Below are 18,483 nucleotides of genomic sequence, written 5' to 3' on the forward strand. Positions count from 1 at the left end.
CAGCTAGATGCAACAACAACAACATTAACACCTGATCTTTGAGTTGAGACTTAAGTTGAAACCTCAGAATGACTGTGACTCAGAATATGTCACATTGTTTTCTGAATTTCTGTTTCTTATTTGTTAAATGGCAATATTTAAATTCTTACTTCATGTGATTGCTGTAATGAAGCCATTTTACAAACTTAAAGTCCTCTAAAAACAAGAGCTATTATTATAAAAGTCATAGGAGTAACACTGTGTTTGACAAATATAAAGATTGAAGTTTGGGGGATAAGAATTCATTATTTGATAAAAATTGTTGGGAAAGCTAAAAACAATCTGGCAGAAATTGGGTATAGGCCAGTATCTTAAACAATGGACCAAGATAAAATGAACAATGATCTAGAGATATAAAGAGAGATATCACAAGAAAATTAAGTATGGAACATAATACCTATTAGACTAATGGGTAAGAGAATAATTTATGAAGGAACAAAAGATAACATTTGGGATATAAAATGGATAATTTTTATAATGTTAAATTTTAAAATTCTTGCACAATTAAAACCTAGGTAGCCAAGATTAGAGGGAAAGCAGAAAATTGTGGGGAAAAAAACTTTCATAGACAATCTCTCAGATAAAGATCTTAATTTCTCAAACCTATAAGGAATTTCATCAAATTTATAAGAATAGAAGTCATTCTTCAAAATGGTCAAAGATATGAACAAGCAGTTTTTTAATGAAGAAATCAAAATTATATACAGTGAAAAACTGCTCTAAATCATTATTGATGAGAAAAATGCAGAATAAAACAATTTTGAGAAATCATCTTACATCTATCACATTGATAGATGATAGATGCCCTTCAATCAGAGAGTGACGAAACAAGTTGTGGTATATGATTGTGATGGAAAACTACTGTGATATAAGAAATGATGAGTTAGTTGATTGTGGAAAAACATGGAAAGATTTGGACCTGTGAAAGAAGATGCTGTCTACCTCCAGAAAAGAACTGACACATAGAAATATGTACAGTATGATCTTACATATATATGTGTGTGTATGTACATACGTATGTAATATATAATAATTAAACACAGATGTATATTCATGTTTAATTGTAGCCTTCTTTAGGGCAGACTGGGAAGGGAGAAAGAAGAAAATATTAAATTAAAAATATGGCAGAGAACAAAAGAAAACTTAAAAGGAAGCTCAGAAAAGCTAACTAGCTTTGAAAATGTATTATATTTATTATATAGGTTTTCAAAAAAAAAGCTTAAAATATAAATTTATTTTTTTATATTGAATCCCCTCTTGATATTCTGCTGTATATATGGAAATGTTTTTTTCTTGTTTTGTATTTAAGTTCAAAATGAATGAAAGAATTTTTAAAATAAAAGCAATAAGAGTTTAAATAAGGAAAAGACCCATGTGACTTAGAGTAGTTTGTATAGGAATAGGTCTTGAATGAGGCTTTGACCAATGGAGAGTATTTGAAGAGTTAGAGGGAGGAGGGAGAGTAACCCGGACAGGGAAAGCAGCTTGAGAATGAATGGAGTGTGTTTGGGGGGAAGAGGATAAGTAGAACATTATGACTAGAGCCCAAAACATATATTTAATGATAAAAAGAGACATTTAAATAAGACTACAGATGTTGGAGGACTAAGGAAGATGGAGAAAAGTTACAGGGAAACTTCAAGATCCCAAAAGGGAGCTACGGGAGTCATTGAAGATCCTAAATCTATGTTTATGACAAGCTGCAAAATCTTTGATTTTAGGTATTGTGCAATTCATTACTCAGAAGTCACTACATCTTCAACTTCTTCCCTTCTAGTGCTTGTGTATAATCAATCAATAAACATTCACTAAGCACCTAATATGTGATAGGTGGGACAGCTGGGTGGGACAGGGGATAGAGCACTGGGCTTGGAGTCAAGTTCTGAATTGAAATCTAGGTACTTATTGGCTATGCAATGCTGGGAAAGTTATTTAAGCCTTATTTGCCTCAGTTCCTCATCTGTAAAATGGGAACACAACTGGCCAAGAAAATCCCATAGATGAACAATTCATGACCCTGGCTAAACAACAATGTGATAGAAGAATTTGGAACTATGCCCAAAGGATAATAATACTATGCATAGTCTTTGGTCCAGCAGTAATACTACTAAGTCTGTATCCCAAAGATATCATAAATAAAGGGAAAAGGAGTTAAATGCACAATCATATTTATAGCAGCTCTTTTTGTAGTGGCAAAAAAAAATTGGAAATTGAGGAAATGTCTATCAATTGGGGAATGGCTGAACAAATTGTGGTATATGATTGTGATAGAATACTATTGCATAAGAAATAATGATCAGGTAGATTTCAGAAAAACCTGGAAAGATTTACATGAGCTGATGCTGAGTGAAGTGAGCAGAATGAGGAGAACATTGTACAAGGTAACTACATGATTATGTGATGATCAACCATGATAGACTCGGCTCTTCTCAGAAATACAATGATCCAAGATGATTCCAAGAGACTCATGATGGAAAATTCTATCCACATTCATAGAAAGAACTATGAAGTTTGAATGCAGATTGAAGCATACTATGTTCACTTTTTTGTTTTTCTTGGTTTTCACAGTTTTTCTCATTTGTGTTGTTTCTTCACTACATAACTAATATGGAAATATATTTAAGGTGATTGCACATATATAACCTATATCAGATTGCTTGCCACCTAAGGGAAGAGGGAAGCAGGAAGAAAAATCTGAAACTCAAAATCTTATAAAAAATAAATATTGAAAGCTATCTTTACATGTAATTGTAAAAAATAAAATATGACCTCCCCCCAAAAGAAGTTGTCACATTAGTTCAGGTAGATGGCATCCAGAATATATCTTAAAATAATGGTAGTGGGAACAAACATAAGAACAGACTTAATGTATATGAGAAATGGTGGTACCATTTATGGGACTTAGTAATTAGCTGGCCATTGGTGGTAAAGAAAAATTTAAAAAGATTAAATAGTCTCAAATGTGAATGGGTGGATGATGGTTAGTCCACAAATAGACATAATGAAGGTAAAAGGAAGAATAGCATTTCATGACTTTCCCCAGTGAAATTCAGCATCCTGGGAGCATACTCAGAAATTCTTCATTGTGGAAAGCTACACAGGAGGTGATATCCAGAGGGGAGAGCCAGTTTTTAATGAAATAGATATAAACCACTACAACTAGACCAGATTTTTGTGGTGATTCTAGTTTTACTTTGCTTTTGTTTATTGCCTTCTGGCCCTTCCCTGATCCCAATTTATGTCTCATAGATCTAAAGTTAGGAAGTACATTAGAGATTACCCAGTCCTCCCAATATAATTCATAAAGAAAAAATTGTATTTTAAAAAATTCCATTCCCTTCATTTTACAAATGAAAAAACTGAAGCTCAGAGAGGCTTAGCAACTGTCCATTGTTACATGGATAATAAAAGCCAAAGGCAGAATTTAAACTCAGTTCTTCTGCCTCCAAAACTAGTTGTCTTTCTACTGTAGCATACTACAATTCAAAACCCAAGTTTTTGATCTTAGACTTGTTTGAAAGACATTTCTGCCTATAACTACATAAGATATTTCTACCTTTGAACTTATAAACTCCTTTCCATTCCTCAGCGTGAGAAAGCTTAAGTCAACACCATGAAATGTGCCTGGTTGAGACTCATGACAAAGGTATATATAAAACATACATCATACATATATATATTTTGTATGTGTATGTATATATATATGTATATATGCACATATACATATATTACTATATATCCTACACTTACATTTTAAGCCAGGTTATGGTCCATCTGGAAGACTCTCCTTGTTTCCCAGGAGTCTTAAAACTATGCCTGGAAAACTCCTGGATTAGATGCCAATGCACATTATAATATTACCTGTCCATAGTTCCAAGGCCATGGAGTAATCCAGTTTTCATGTCCCTTAAAAATGAATCCATAGTCCATCATAATATATTCCTGCAATTGGGTTTGACTAGGTAAGTAGACTTCATCCTCTGAAAAATGAAGAGTAGAAAGGAGAGTCAGGGAAGGTCCTTCTGTCTGAATTAATCTAACAATCAACAAGCATTTATTAAGCACTTTTTATGTTCCAGGTACAGTGCCAAGAGCTGGGAACACAAAGAAAGGTTAAAAAAAAAAAGACTCCCTGTTTAAAGAAGTTTACATTTTAATTGGGGAGATATCATGTACATAAAGAAAAATATGCAAGATGTATACATAGTAGAAGGGAAATAAGACTTCTAATAGCCGGTTTGGGGTAGGGCATGAGGGGAAGGAATGGGGAACCGGGCAACCTTCCAGCAGGAGGGTTATCTGAATACAAGGCTTTCAATGGGGAAAAAAAGTAATGGGTTGCTAAAGTTATTCCAGTATTGGGAATCAGGTATATGTAGACAGGACATCTATGTCACCTTAACTTCTATATTCTCAGGTTTCTCGTCTATAAAATTGGAACAAATGACCTTAGTGGCCTTTTCCAGCTTTAAATATATGATCTTATGGTACCTAAAGGCAATTGGGGATTTTTCTTCAAGAGTCTATGATATAAAATATATTTTCTGTATTTTTGTGTGAAAAGGAATAACAGTGACCTTCTCCTTCTAAATCTAACAGTTTAGAACCAGGAGAAGTGGCCTAGCCCATTTCTGGTACCCCCTCACAAGAGTCTTTGCTTAGGTTAATAAGAAATCCCCAGGATTTTTCACACTTTCTTGGGTAACGCATTCACAGTGGATCTAGTAGCCATTAAATCTTGGTAAACAAGTCCTACCTGAACTCCAAGGGTTAAAAAGTAGGATGAACTCCCCAAGCAGATAAGATTCAGGCTGGCCTGATAGATGAGCGATCTCTACTTTCAAAAGATAGCGACCAACGATGGCATTAGCTGGAGAAGACAGGGACACCTGGAGTGTGTTCTCATATGTGCTAAGATCAAAAGCACTCCAGTGGTTCCCATTTCTGGCCTTGGTTGGGACAAATCTCACTTTGGTTCCCAGTGACTCCGTGGGCTGTGGACCTAGAGTAGAGAAAAGAGGGAAGACAAAGTCTCAGAGTTTATTAAATCCCAAATCTTCACCTAAATCTGTGGTGTGAGGGAAAGTGTTGGCTCAGTTGTTTTTCGGACATGTCAGATACTCCATGACCCCATTTGGGGTTTTCTTGGCAGAAATATTAGAGTGACTTGCCATTTCCTTCTCATTTTAATAGATAAGGAAACTGAGACAAATATTAAATTACCCTGTAACATTGTTACGCTGCCAGTAAGTGTCTGAGGTCTCAGGTCTTTCTGACTCTTGTCCTGGTACTCTATCCCCTGCACCAACTAGTAGCCAGAAGAGGATAGAACTTGTAGGCAGAGAAGATGGTCAGCTTTCTGCCTTGGATCCACAGGTCTTAGGAATACTGTCCCGGTCCACCTACTCCACTATTAGCTTCCAAATTCTACAATACATTTATTTACCTTTTTATATTATATTATATATTAATATCATATTATATAGATATTATACATTTATTATTTATTATAATTAAATGATTATAATGTTATAATTAAATATATATTATATATTTAGACTTATAAAGAACCTTAGAGAACATATGTTTCAACTGCCTCTGGCAACTAGGTGGCAGAGTGGAAAGATTAGAGTCAAGAAAACCTGAGTTCAAATTTGGTCTCAGATACTAGTTGTGTGATTCTGGGCAAATCATTCTACCCTGTTTGCCTCAGTTTCCTCATCTGTAAAATGAGCTAGAGAAGGAAATGGCAAACCACTCTAATACCTTTGCCAAGAAGATACTAGATAACTCCAAATGGAGTTAATACCAGGCCTGAACTCAGGAGCCCTGAGTTCAAATCTGTCCTCAGACACTTAACATGTCCTAGCTGTGGGATCCTGGGCAAGTCACTTAACCTCAAGTGTGTGTGTGTGTGTGTGTGTGTGTGTGTGAGAGAGAGAGAGAGAGACAGAGAGAGAGAGAGAGAGAGAGAGAGAGAGAGAGAGAGAGAGAGAGAGAGAGATTGAGAAGTTATGGGCCTTGCTAGAACCATCTCAGAATTGGAAGGGCCCTTACAGGTCCATATGTAAAGAACTCTACAGCATTTTGGACAAGTGGCCATCCAGCTCCTCACTAAAAACCTCTAGGAAGGATCTACTACATCTAGCCAACAAGGGGACTCTTTGTTATTTTAAAGGGTAAGTCCAAATCCAAGCAAAAGACAGTGTATTGTAGTGGATAGAATATTAGTCTCAGTTCAAGAAATTCTGCATTTGATTTCCATCTCAGAGATTTGCTACCTATGTGACCCTGGATAAATTATATAATCTTATTGGGCCTCTTTTGTATCCAGGTCCTCCAACTCCAAATCTATTTTTTTTTCTGCTATATTCTGTTTTCCTCTTATTGAAATGCAAAGTGCCTTGGGAAATGATAGCCAACATTTTGTGTAAACTGGTTGGATTAGTCTCCTTCTCACTAAAGAAAGAGGGATAACATAGAGACATGTAGATAGAAACAAATGGAATTGATGAGGGCAGCTCCTGATATGAAAAGAATTCCACTGAATCTTGTGTTTTTTCTTATCTAATCCACGTGCTTTCATTCATTCATTCATTCAGTTCAATTCTGAATGTAACAATCACCAAAATGGGGGGAGAGGCACACTCATATACATAATATATGAAGAGAGTTCATGCCACATGAAGCAGTAGATTCTATTATATTCTTGCTTTTCTTTTAAATTTATTTTATAGATATATTTAAGAACATGAAAAATTCAGTATGTAGAAAGCTATCCTAATTGTCCAAGGTTTTTTTTTTTTTTTTTTTTTTTTTTTTTTCTGGCCTTCCTTCTATTCTCTTCATTTTTTTAATGTCTCAATGACCCTCTTTTTTCCCCTTTTCTTTTCCTTCCTCTCCTTTCCTTTCTTTTTCTTTTTGGCTTTCATTTCCACTATCACCTTATGTTTCTTCTGGCTAATCTTTTTGAAAAAGCCCTTTACAACCATTTCTTATCCTCTCATTCTTTTCTTAACTAACCCCTTACAATTTGGCATCCAACCTCACCATTCCACTGAAACTGATCTGTCCAGTTAGCAATGATCTCTTAATAGGCAATTCCAAAAATAAATAAAAATTTTAAAAATTAATTGTCAATTCCAGTGGTCTTTTCTCAATTCATACTCCTCTTGATTTCTCTGCAATTTTTGATACATTATCATCTTCCTCTTCTTGATACTCTTTTCTCTGTGGGTCTTTGACTCTGCACTTTCCTGGTTTTTCTTCCAAACATCTAACTCCTCTGTCTCTTTTTCTGGACCCTTTACCCAAACACAACCTTTAACTGTGGGACTCTGTCCTGGGCTTTTTTTTTTCTTCTCCTATTATACTACTTCACTCGGTAATCTCATTCTCTCCAATCCACCCACCCTTCCCCATCCTCTCTACTGACTTCCAATTTCACTGCCTTTCAGATGTCTTAAACTGGATGCCCAATAAACATCTTAAACTCAACATATTCAAAGCTGAATTAATTATATTTTTCCCTAAACCTTCTTTCCAAACTTTCCTATTATTGTCAAGGGTACCACCATCTTCCTAGACTTGCAAGCTCTCAATCTCAGTTTCCTCCCCAATTTCTCACTATCTCTCTCATTTCTTGTATTCAGACTTTGCCAAGGCCTGTCTATTTCACTTTTGCAGCACCTCTCATATCAGCCCCCTTCTCTCCTCCGACAATGTCACCACTCCAGGACAATTCCTTAGTAAATGGCAACTCTACCTCTAGTCTCCTCTTCCTCCCATTCCCATCCCTAATTAGAAAAAGAAAAGAAATGAAAAACCTTTATAACAAATATGTGTGTGTGTATATATTTATAGGTTATATAATTATTATGTAGTTGTATAGTTATATATTTGATTATTATATGCTTATAATTATATTATTTAACCTATTATGTAATTATATTTATCTGTACATATATGTGTGTATGCATATATAAATTATATATATTTAAACAAAACAGATTTCTATATTGGACAAATTTGAAAATACATAACTTTCTCTTCCTCTTGGATGTATTGTTTCTCTATGAGTAAGTTGATAGCCTGTTTCATTATGCGTCCTCTGGAATCTAAGTTATCTAGCATCTTTTCAAAGATAGCTAAGATCAGCTTTTCCTAGGTTGAAATATTTGTTCTTTCAATAAAACTATCTATTCAGCCTATTCTCTTCAAATTACTCTTATTAGCCTACAAATTACTAATTATTAGCTGGATTGGTTTCCTAGGATCATTGTTTGAGTAGTATATCCTTATATATTTTTGAGTGTTTAACACAGATCATTTTGTATTATTGTTGTTCAGTGGCCCTTCAGGACCCTTTTTGGAGGGTTTTCTTGGAAATGATACTGAAGTAATTTGCCATTTCCTTCTCCAGATCATTTTATAGATGAGGAAACTGAGGCAAACAGGGTTAAATGACTTGTCCAGGGTCATATAGTAAGTTCTGAGGCCAGATTTTCAGTGTATTTTGAGAAATCCATGCTTCATTGTTTTGTTTATTGTCTAGACTTAAGAATGTGAAGAAAATGTCCATAATGCAAATGAAACTTTAAAGTGTATTATACTGACCAAGAAAACATTGTACACAGTAATGGCAATATTATATGATGGTGAATTGTGAATGACTTATCTATTCTCAGCAAAAAATGATTCAAGACAGTTCCAAAGGACTGAATGTTATCTGCCTACAGAGAACGAACTGATGTCTGAATACAGACTGAAACACATTATTTCTCTGTGTGTGTGTCTCTGTGTCTCTCTCTTCATTTCCCTCCCTCCCTTCCTCTTTTCTCTCTTTCTTCTTCCTTCCTTCCTCTTTCTTTCTTTTTGTCTTTCTTTTTGCTTCCTTGTTTTTTGAGTTTTCTTGTATAAAGTGATTAATATTGAAATGTTTTACATGATTGCACATGTACAAACCTATGTCAAATTGCTTAGCATCTTGGTGGAAGGGAAGGGTAAAGGAAGGATAGAATTTGGAATGCAAAACTTTTAAAAATGTTAAAAATTGTTTAAATATGTAGCTGGGGAAAATATTACTTTAAAAAGTGTATCATGCTGGTTGTTAAACATTTATCAACATACCTCTGAATAGCTCTAGACGCGAAAGGGACCTTAGAGTTCATCTGCTCTATCCCCTCAATCCCATCCTCTTCCACTTTCTGCAGGAGTTTTTCCTCACTATCATTCCCTGCTCTTTCTCTCTAATCATCAATTTCTCCCTGTCTCCCTGGTTCCTTCTCTGTTGCCTACAAATAATCATAAGTCTTTTCAATACTATCAGTGCTTATTCTCATTCGATCTTTCTACCATCTCCACTAGCTATTATCTTTCTTCCTTTTCTTAGCCAAACTCTGAAAAAGCCATTTATATTTGTTGGCTCCATTTTCTGCCTTCTCACTCCCTTCTAACTCCTCTGGCAATCAGGAAATCCAGCTTGGATAGAGGTACTTGGAGAAGAGATTAAGAGAGTATTGGGCAGATGGCTGAATAGAGAGTGAGAAGAGAGTGCTGTGAAAACTGGGAGAAAGCTCAGAAATAGGAGGTTCAGGCCCTGGAGATTGAAAGGGAAGAAACATTTATTAAGTGCCTACTATATACCAAACATTTAAACAAATGTCATTTCATTTGATCCTCATAACAACCCTGTGAGTTAGGTGCTACTATTATCCCCATTTTACAATTGAGGCAACTGAGGCAAAGAGGTTAAGTGATTTGCTCAAATCACACAGCTAGTGATTATTTATCTGAGGCTGGATTTGAATTCAGGTCTTCCTGACTTCAATCCCAGGATCTCTGGAACTGTTCACTCCACAGGTACCACCGAGAGGCTTTGTAGCTGATTGCAGGAAGAGAAGGGCAGGAATTACCTGTCTCAACAATGAAGATGATCCTGTCTGTGTCTGCATGGAAGGATCTGTCAAACTCCAGGGTGATGGCAAAAGCCTGAGCCCTTCGCACAAACAATCTCTGGGAACCAATCTCAGAAGTGTGATGCTCCTTATTGTTCTTTGGGCTCTGCAGGTTTGAAGATCTCAGCCCTAAGACTGAAAATGGGGGAAAATGATTAAAAATAATAACAATAATAATGATACCCAAAATAGATGTAGCACTTTATAGAGCAAGAGTTTTCACATTTATTGAGTTCAGACCTAAAGCATGAGGTCTAATGATGTCTTTTCCAGGCTCAAAACCTTTCAGTGGTTCCCTATTGTCTCTTCCTTATTTAAATCTCACAGTCTGACTCTAGTTTATTTTTCCAAGCTTATTTCATATTAATTCCTCTACTTTGCAAGTCAAACTACTAGCTGTTCCCCAAACTCTACTGCTGTGCCTTTATAAAAGTTGTTGTTGTCCCTGTCTACAGCTCCTAATCACCTCCATCTTGGCTCCCTTCCAGGTTCAACTCAGATGCCATCCCTCTGTAAGTCTCTCCCAGAATCCATTGATCATTGGTACATTTTCCTCTCAGGCAATCAATAAGCATTTCTAAAGCTCCTGCAATATGCCAAACTCTTTGCAATTCATCTAAGGATTGCTTTTTATTTTTGTCTTTATAACTCTCAGTCCGAGTCCAATACGCTGCATATAGTAGGTCTTTAATAAATTTTTGTTATATTATTTTCAATTTTATTTAGACCTTTTTAAAAGGGCTTAATTCATATTCTTTGTTTTTATATCACTTTCTTGAAAAACCCTTCCTTGTTACAAAGAAAAGCACCCAAGTAAAACTGTTCAACAGAATGTTTGTTCCTAGCAGCATATGCAATACTCAACACTCCTACTAAGAAGAGGACCAATAAAAAGATGAAAATCTTTTCTCTGAGTTCAAGATTGGTCATTCCATTTAACCTGTGGTCAGCTAATCCTTAGAGTTATTCTCATATACATTATGATAATCACTGTACATGTTGTTCTCCTGATTCTGCTTTCCTCACTTTGTATCACTTTATATGGGTCTTCCCATAATCTTTGAATTCCTCATTTTTTGTTTCAAAAATGAAATAATATTTATATTATACATATTACATATGCATATATACATATAATATATGCATATTATAAATAACATTTATAATCAATCAGAATCACTCAGATCAGCCTAATAACAGTCATAGGAAAGACCTCTTGTTCAGACTATGATACTAAATTAAATAGACATCTCATTGATTTAATCCATCAGAACCTGTATCCTGCACAATTAGCTGGGTCCAGAATTGAATGAGAAGAAAATAGGCATCATTATCTTTGGGTAACTATATGGTTCTTTCAATGATCTTAAGCTTCTCTCTCAAAGTCATATCTTTTTACATCAGTGTTCTTCAAGGTTATTTTATGGCTGCAAATCACAAAATGCCACAATATCTAAAGAATGATCATTGTTAATTCTACTTCAGCAACATCTCTTGGAAGTATAGTCTATTCACAAAGCTACCATTCTAATTCAGACCCTTGTCATCATCTCTTTTGTAGACCAAGGCTTCTTAAACTTTTTTCATTCCTGATCCTTTTAAAATCAAGAAATTTTTATTCTAGATAATATAACCACTATATATATATATATAAACCCCAGCTACCTAGTTATATAAAATAAGCATACAAATCAAACATTTGCTGATGATAAATCATAATTTCATTTCTACCATATTCAATTACATGACTCACAGTGATACAACTATTACAAGAGCCTCCAGTTTTGTATCCTTGTTTCCAATTTCTCCTGTCTTAAATCTATCCTCCATTGCAAGTGCCAACTAATATTCCAGAGCTGCTGGTCTAAATCAGGAGAACACTGTACACAGTAAGAGCAATATTCTAATGATGATCGACTGTGAAAGACTTACTCTGATCAATATAACGATCTAAGACAATTCCAAAGGATTCATTATTTTAAAAAATGCTATCTGTTTTCAGAGAGATAACTGATGAACTCTGAGTGCAGATTGAAGTGTGCTTTTTTCACTTTATTTTTCTTCCTTTTTTTCCAACATAATTAACATAAAAATGTGTTGGAATCCTTACAAAGTGCTAATTTAGCATGGTACTTAGCAAATCCTCCAGCTCACTAATGTATTTAAGTACTCATTGGAGTTCACACTTTTGGGAGATTTCAGGGTTTTAGTATGAGATATCCAAATTCACACCTCCCTTAATCCCTGCCTCCAGAAGGAGGAGTCAACCTTTGGGAGATCATATATAAAGAGGCCCTTGGTTTAGGGTTAGAGAGTTGCTTTGGAACATTCCCAGAGGTTGGAGAGGAGAAGAGCTTCCTCCGAATGTCTCCAAATCCAAACGTTTGTCCTTCAGCCTCCAGCCAGCACAAAGGTAGAAAATGAAATGAATCTCTCTTGCCTCCAAGAGAGGGCTTGTGGGCTTCCTCCCAGAGTGCTCCTCTCCAAACCCTGGGAATGTTCCAAAGCAACTCTCTAACCCTAATCCAAGGGCCTCTTTATATATGATCTCCCAAAGGTTGACTCCTCCTTCTGGAGGCAGGGATTAAGGGAGGTGTGAATTCGGATATCTCATACTAAAACCCTAAAATCTCCCAAACGTGTGAACTCCAATGAGTACTTAAATGCATTAGTGAGCTGGAGGATTTGCTAAGTACCATGCTAAATTAGCACTTTCGTAAGGATTCCAACAAAAATGTGCCTTGCATAACTTTACAAGTATAAGTTTTTGTTTCCCTTCTCAGTGAAGGAACAGAATTTGGGACTCAGAATTTAAAAACATTTTTAAAAACGTTGAAAACAAAAAATGGAGAAATATTTTTTAAAGGAGATAGGGAGAAAAATAAAATGCAGGTATGAATATATCATTCTCTTACTCAAAAAAGCTTTGGTGGTCCCTAATTCCCTCTAGGATAAACCACAAACTCTTCTTTCCAGGTGAAAACTGAGAAAATCAAATTGATTCTGTTCTGTGATTGATTTCATTTTGTACCATTACTGACATTTTGTGTAATATTTGAATCATGATTTATTTGTCTCTGAATTAAGTTTGGAAGCTTAATTTTCCTGTAAGTCACTCACTGTCTCTGAGTTAAGTTTAGAAGTTCAGTTTTCCTGTTAACCACTGTTTTATTCTTGTGTCAAAGAAATCTGTGATCTTTAAAGGATACGGGGGATGCTACAGAATCTGGTCTGTTATCTTGGTAACACTGGCTGTCCTTCAGGAAAGTCTGGTCTCTTATTAATGTAACACTAGCTAGCTATATAGATAGATACCACCAATGGAGCTTTCTATAGCAACAAAATGGAAGGAGTGATTGTTGCTAGCTTTCAATTCCAAATTTCCAGTCAATCATATTATTCCCCACATGTTTTCCCCATTTATGATATTTCAGACTTGCAACCAATCATATCGTTTTCCCATTTATGATGATGCTGTCGTCTAGTTTTTGGATGCTCCTTTTATTCATAAAAATTATCTGTCAGCTTTTTGTGCAAGAATGTTTGTGGAAACTTCTTGGGGGAACACATGGTTCAGGTAGGGTGGATACCCTTGCTTCCTACCCTTGCACCTAACTTGTAAATAGCTTGTAGTCTTAGTCCTGGTGCTCCCAGTTTATAACTAAGGGAAGGTGTCCCTCTGGATGGAATGGGAGGCAGGCAAACGTAGTTTTCTAGATACTCAATGGGAAAGACCATGATGGCAGCAAGTAGGCAGTAATGTGTCAATCACACTTTAAGAATTTCAGAGGCAACTGGTCCTGGGAGGCATAGGGCAGTGTTCTTCTGGTCTTACAAACTTTGGGTAATATTAAAGAGATGCTGACAAGACCGCCACACACCTCTAACATTGAATTGAGCATTACGGAGGACATAAACAGAGAACACAAAGACTAGGATGGATTATAGTCTTCACCACTGGAGGGAGCATCTATATTGATGAGCTCTGAAATCCACTGATGGGTTGAAGAAATCTATTTGCGTCCATATTTATTAATGGTATCAGTCTATGGTTTTCTTCCTCAGTTTTTTCTTCGATGTAGTGATCCAAATCTTACTGTTGTTGTTCAGTTGGGTCTTACTCTTATTTACAGCAGAGATACTGGAGTGATTTGCCATTTTCTTTTCCAGTTCATTTTATAGATGAGGAAACTGAAGCAAACAGGTTAAGTGGCTCAGTGTCTGAATTTGAATTTGAACTCGGGTCTTCCTGATTTCAGTCCTGAAGCTCTATCCATTTAGCTGTCCCCAAATGTTACTTTCATAGAAAGAAATGAACGGCATAGTATCATACTCTGTGTTTTGAGCCTATATATAGCACATCAAATAGTTGCCAGTCAGTATGCATTTATTAAGCATTTTTTACATGCCAGCTTTGGCCTGAGCATTTATATTTTAAAAGTGACACTGGCCTCCTTGCTGTTCTTCTAAGATTCCCAATCCATATCCCAACTCCAGGCCCTCCCTCCTGTATCACGCATCTTTGATCTCTATTCTAACAATTACTTCTTATTTTCTGTTTGTGTGAATATGATGGGTTTTTTTTTAGTTATTTAATTACAAACAATTATTTAATTTTCTCTCTTACTGAAGTAGACATTTCACACTGCACATTTTTCTTTGAATAGCGTCTGACCACATCTTGTAAGTTTTTATGTATAGTTTCTGTATTGCCATTATTTTTGTTCTGCTATTCTTTTTATAATTTCCTCTTTTATCCAATCATTCATTTCTTGTTTTCCACATGGACTGGCACCTTTTAATCATTGTACCAATATTTGTGATAAATTTTCATAGACTCACAGGCTCATTGGTTGGAACCAGGGAACTTAAAGACTAACTTGTTCAAATGTCTCATTTTCCAGAGGGTACTAAGGGTCTTGGGAAATGACAATAGCCTTTTCTAGGTCACATGAGTGGTAAATAGAGGAGCTAGGATTTTAACTCAAATTCATTTTTCTAGCTGCTATACTCTATTGTCTCCTGTTATTGTTCCATGGTCTGAAAATTCCTCCTTTTCAATATTTCCCTGGATTATGGTCCTGGAGTGATGGTGATGTATCTATCACCAATTTTTACAGTGTAAGTATACTAGAATTCAATTCAATATATATTCATTAAGTACTAATATTAGATAGTGGGAATAAAAGACAAAAGGAAGATAATCCCTCTATTCAAGAATTTTCCTTCTTCTAGAGAAGAATAATAGTTATAGCAACAACAAAATCAACCATCAAAGTTGAATTGAAAAATTATAATGAAAAGCATGGCTTCTGATAAAGAAACAGGAAAGAGAAAGGGAATAAGCATTTATTATGCACTTGCTATGTACCAGACTCTATGCTAGGTGCTTTAAAAATAATAGTACAGTGGATAGGGAACATAGCATAATGTCCAGTTTTTTCTACATGTTGATTTGTTTTCATAACTTTTTAAAAATTCTATATTATATAGGATAGCTCTCTGGAAAAGGGGAAAGAGAATTACAATAGAAAATGTCGATGATATAAAAATACAAGCAACAAAATGTAATTTTAAAAAATTATCTGTCCCAAATGTCTTCATTTCCTTAGCATGTACTCTCTTCAGGTACAATGCCTTTTGTTTTGTTTTGTTTTGTCTGCATCTTCTTTGCTTCTTCTCAACATTCAATACTATTTGACCACCCTTCCTTCTATTCTACACTGAATAATTTCTCCTTCAAAAAAAATCATATTTTCCTATCTCTACTTCCCTCACTTTAGTTATTCCTCTAACTTTTCCTTCTCTTGGTCTTTTAAACTAGTTCTTCCCTGACCTTGACTTTCTTCTCTTTTCTCTCTTCCTTCCTTCTCTTCCTTCTTATTCATGCTTATATATTAAAATACATGGAAGCTGTTGGAATACTCCAGAGCCACCTGACAATTGCTGCTGGAGTTCCAACCCAGATCTGCAGAATGGATCTCCTCTTGTGAGAGGATGATACAAGGAGACTGAGAGGCAGTTGCTGCTCTCTGACTGAGAGGCCATTGTGTCTGACCTCTCTCCTCTTCCCTCTGCCTCCAATTTTTCTCATTCCCAGTCTACAAGCAACACCTGTGTCAGCAAAGGCTGCCTGCAACTCTTTCAGATGTTATGATTCCCAGCTGTGAAGGCTCTCGGAGAATTGACCTAAATCTTAACACCTATAGTTTTAAATATTGTCTTTATACAGATGACTCCTGAGCTATATTTCTTAGTCTTTCTAAGACATGTCGTGTAAGAGTCAGAAATGGAGCTTAGAAGGACTAAAAAATATAGATTCAGGAGTTGTCTACATAAAGACTGTAAGCTCATTATATTTTCCTCTTCCCTTCTTCTGGATACCAAGATTCCATTCTGGACCTTCCCACCCCTCTCACTTTAGGCAGAAGGTCCTAGCCCCTAAAAGAAGACCAAGATCTGGACAGTCTACTAGTCCAACATCCTTTTTCTTGAGTTTGTCGGTCATTTTCTCATGGGAGAAGGATTTTCCCTACAGAAACTTGATTCATTAGCACTTATGTCTAACTCTATGACCCTATTTGGGGTTTTCTTGGCAAAGATCCTGCAATTATTCACCATTTCCTTCTCCAGCTGATTTTATGGATGAGGAAACTGAGACAAACAAGGTTACATGACTTGCTCAGAGTCACATAGCTAGTGTGTGAATTTAGGAAGATGAGCCTTCTAGCAGCAAGATAGATATAATACTGATACTATATCATGAAGAAGATTCATCTTCCCGAGTTCAAATCTAAACTCAAGTACTTACCAGCTGTATGACCCTAGGCAAGTCCCTTAACCCTGCTTGCCTTAGTTTGCTCATTTGTAAAATGAGCTGGAAAAGGACATGGGAAACCACTCCAGTATCTGTAGAAATTACATCTCTGTGGAGGGAGTAGCAGTAAAGGCACCTTTAATCTGGAGGCTGCATTCAGTTGGACTGATGGCAACCAGCTCATTCCTCCTCCTTGCATCCAGGAAAAACCACATCCGTACTGCGTTCTTCCCTGCCATGCTTGAGAGAGCAGAGTGAAAGGATAGATTGAGCTCTTTCTCTTGAGATTTGTGCTGTATTTTTTAGTTCCACTTAATGTAATTACCCATTAGGCTCACTGAAGTGCCTATCACATTAAATTGACAGTGTATTTAAGGAAGAGAAAGGGTGGAGCTGTGAGAAGAGAAAAGAAAGCCAATAGGATACTAAAAAGAGAGAACAAAGTAGGAAGTCAAGCAAGACTAATCAGAGGAAATATGCAGACAGCCAGGGGCCATCCTCCACAGGCAATGATACACCCTGAGTTGCTTGGAAAGGCATAGTAAAAAAAAAAAAGCAATACTCCCAGACCAGAGATGCCATCTGATCCCTGAGAAGCATGAGAGTAAAAGGAATAATAAATGGACAAAGGTAGGAATTAAATCAGTATTTTACACTTGGTATCGGAGGAGTGAGGAACTTTCCTTACCAATGCAGATTTGCACTTTCTTTGCCAGTTATTGTCTCAGAGAACACTGAAAGATTGTGCATACCATTTGAACCAGGAGTGTCACTATTGGATCTGTATATCAAAGTGATCATAAAAGAGGGTAAAGATTCACATGTGGAAAAATGTTTGTAGCAGCCTTTTTGTAGTGACAAGAAACTGAAAACTGATAATGTTCTATTTTATTTATATCCCACAACTTATTCAGTCATTCCCTAACTGATGGGCATCCATTCAGTTTCCAGGTCCTTGTCACTACAAGAACTACTGCAAGCATTTTTGCACATGTGGGTCCTTTCCCCTCTTTTATGATCACTTTGGTATACACACCCAGTGGTGACATTGCTGGAATAAAAGAATATGCACAGTTTTATTGCCTTTTGGGTACAATCCCAAATTGCTATCCAGAATGGCTGGATCAGTTCATAATTCTTGTCTTGGGGAGGGGAGGTAAGGAAGAAAGGAGAAAAATTTGGAACACAAAGTCTTACAAAAAATAAATACTGAAAACTATCTTTACATGTATTTGGAAAAATAAAATGCTATTAAAAATTAAAAAAAAAAAAAAGACTGAGTGATTTGCCCAGGATCATAAAGTCAATATATGTCAGTGGCTGTGTGAATGCAAATGTGTGCTATTCATCATCATCATCACTACCATTACCATAAAGGCTATATTAACCACTTTGTACATGGTAAAATACTAAGCACTCTAGGTAAGGTATTAGAGTTTTATGGGGCTGACCTCTGGGAATCTAAGATTAAAGACAACCTAACCTTTGGGAATGCTCTTTCATTTGCCATTTCTAGATCAACCAAAGAATAATTGAGAAAATATGACATTCACCATGATGTGTGCTATAATTAAATAAAATAATTATCTGTTAGGTGCAGCTGGAGATGTAACTCCCCCAAAAGATATCATATCTACCCTTTGAGAAGCTTTCAGTTTAGTTAGGTGGTAG

The 18,483-nt window shown here is 36.0% G+C and overlaps 1 protein-coding gene across 1 annotated transcript in view; it reads right to left on the bottom strand.

Annotated features, from left to right (window-relative positions):
- Positions 1-17,051, bottom strand: part of TGM7 (transglutaminase 7) — a 35,527-nt gene extending 18,476 nt beyond the window's left edge. Inside the window, 4 exon segments of the mRNA XM_051973657.1 lie at positions 3,901-4,019; positions 4,796-5,041; positions 9,954-10,130; positions 16,949-17,051. Of these exon segments, the coding sequence (XP_051829617.1) occupies positions 3,901-4,019; positions 4,796-5,041; positions 9,954-10,130; positions 16,949-17,051 (645 nt within the window).
- Between the last annotated feature and the right edge of the window lie 1,432 nt (positions 17,052-18,483).

This window comes from Antechinus flavipes, chromosome 2 (assembly GCF_016432865.1).
Source record: "Antechinus flavipes isolate AdamAnt ecotype Samford, QLD, Australia chromosome 2, AdamAnt_v2, whole genome shotgun sequence".
NCBI lineage: Eukaryota > Metazoa > Chordata > Mammalia > Dasyuromorphia > Dasyuridae > Antechinus > Antechinus flavipes.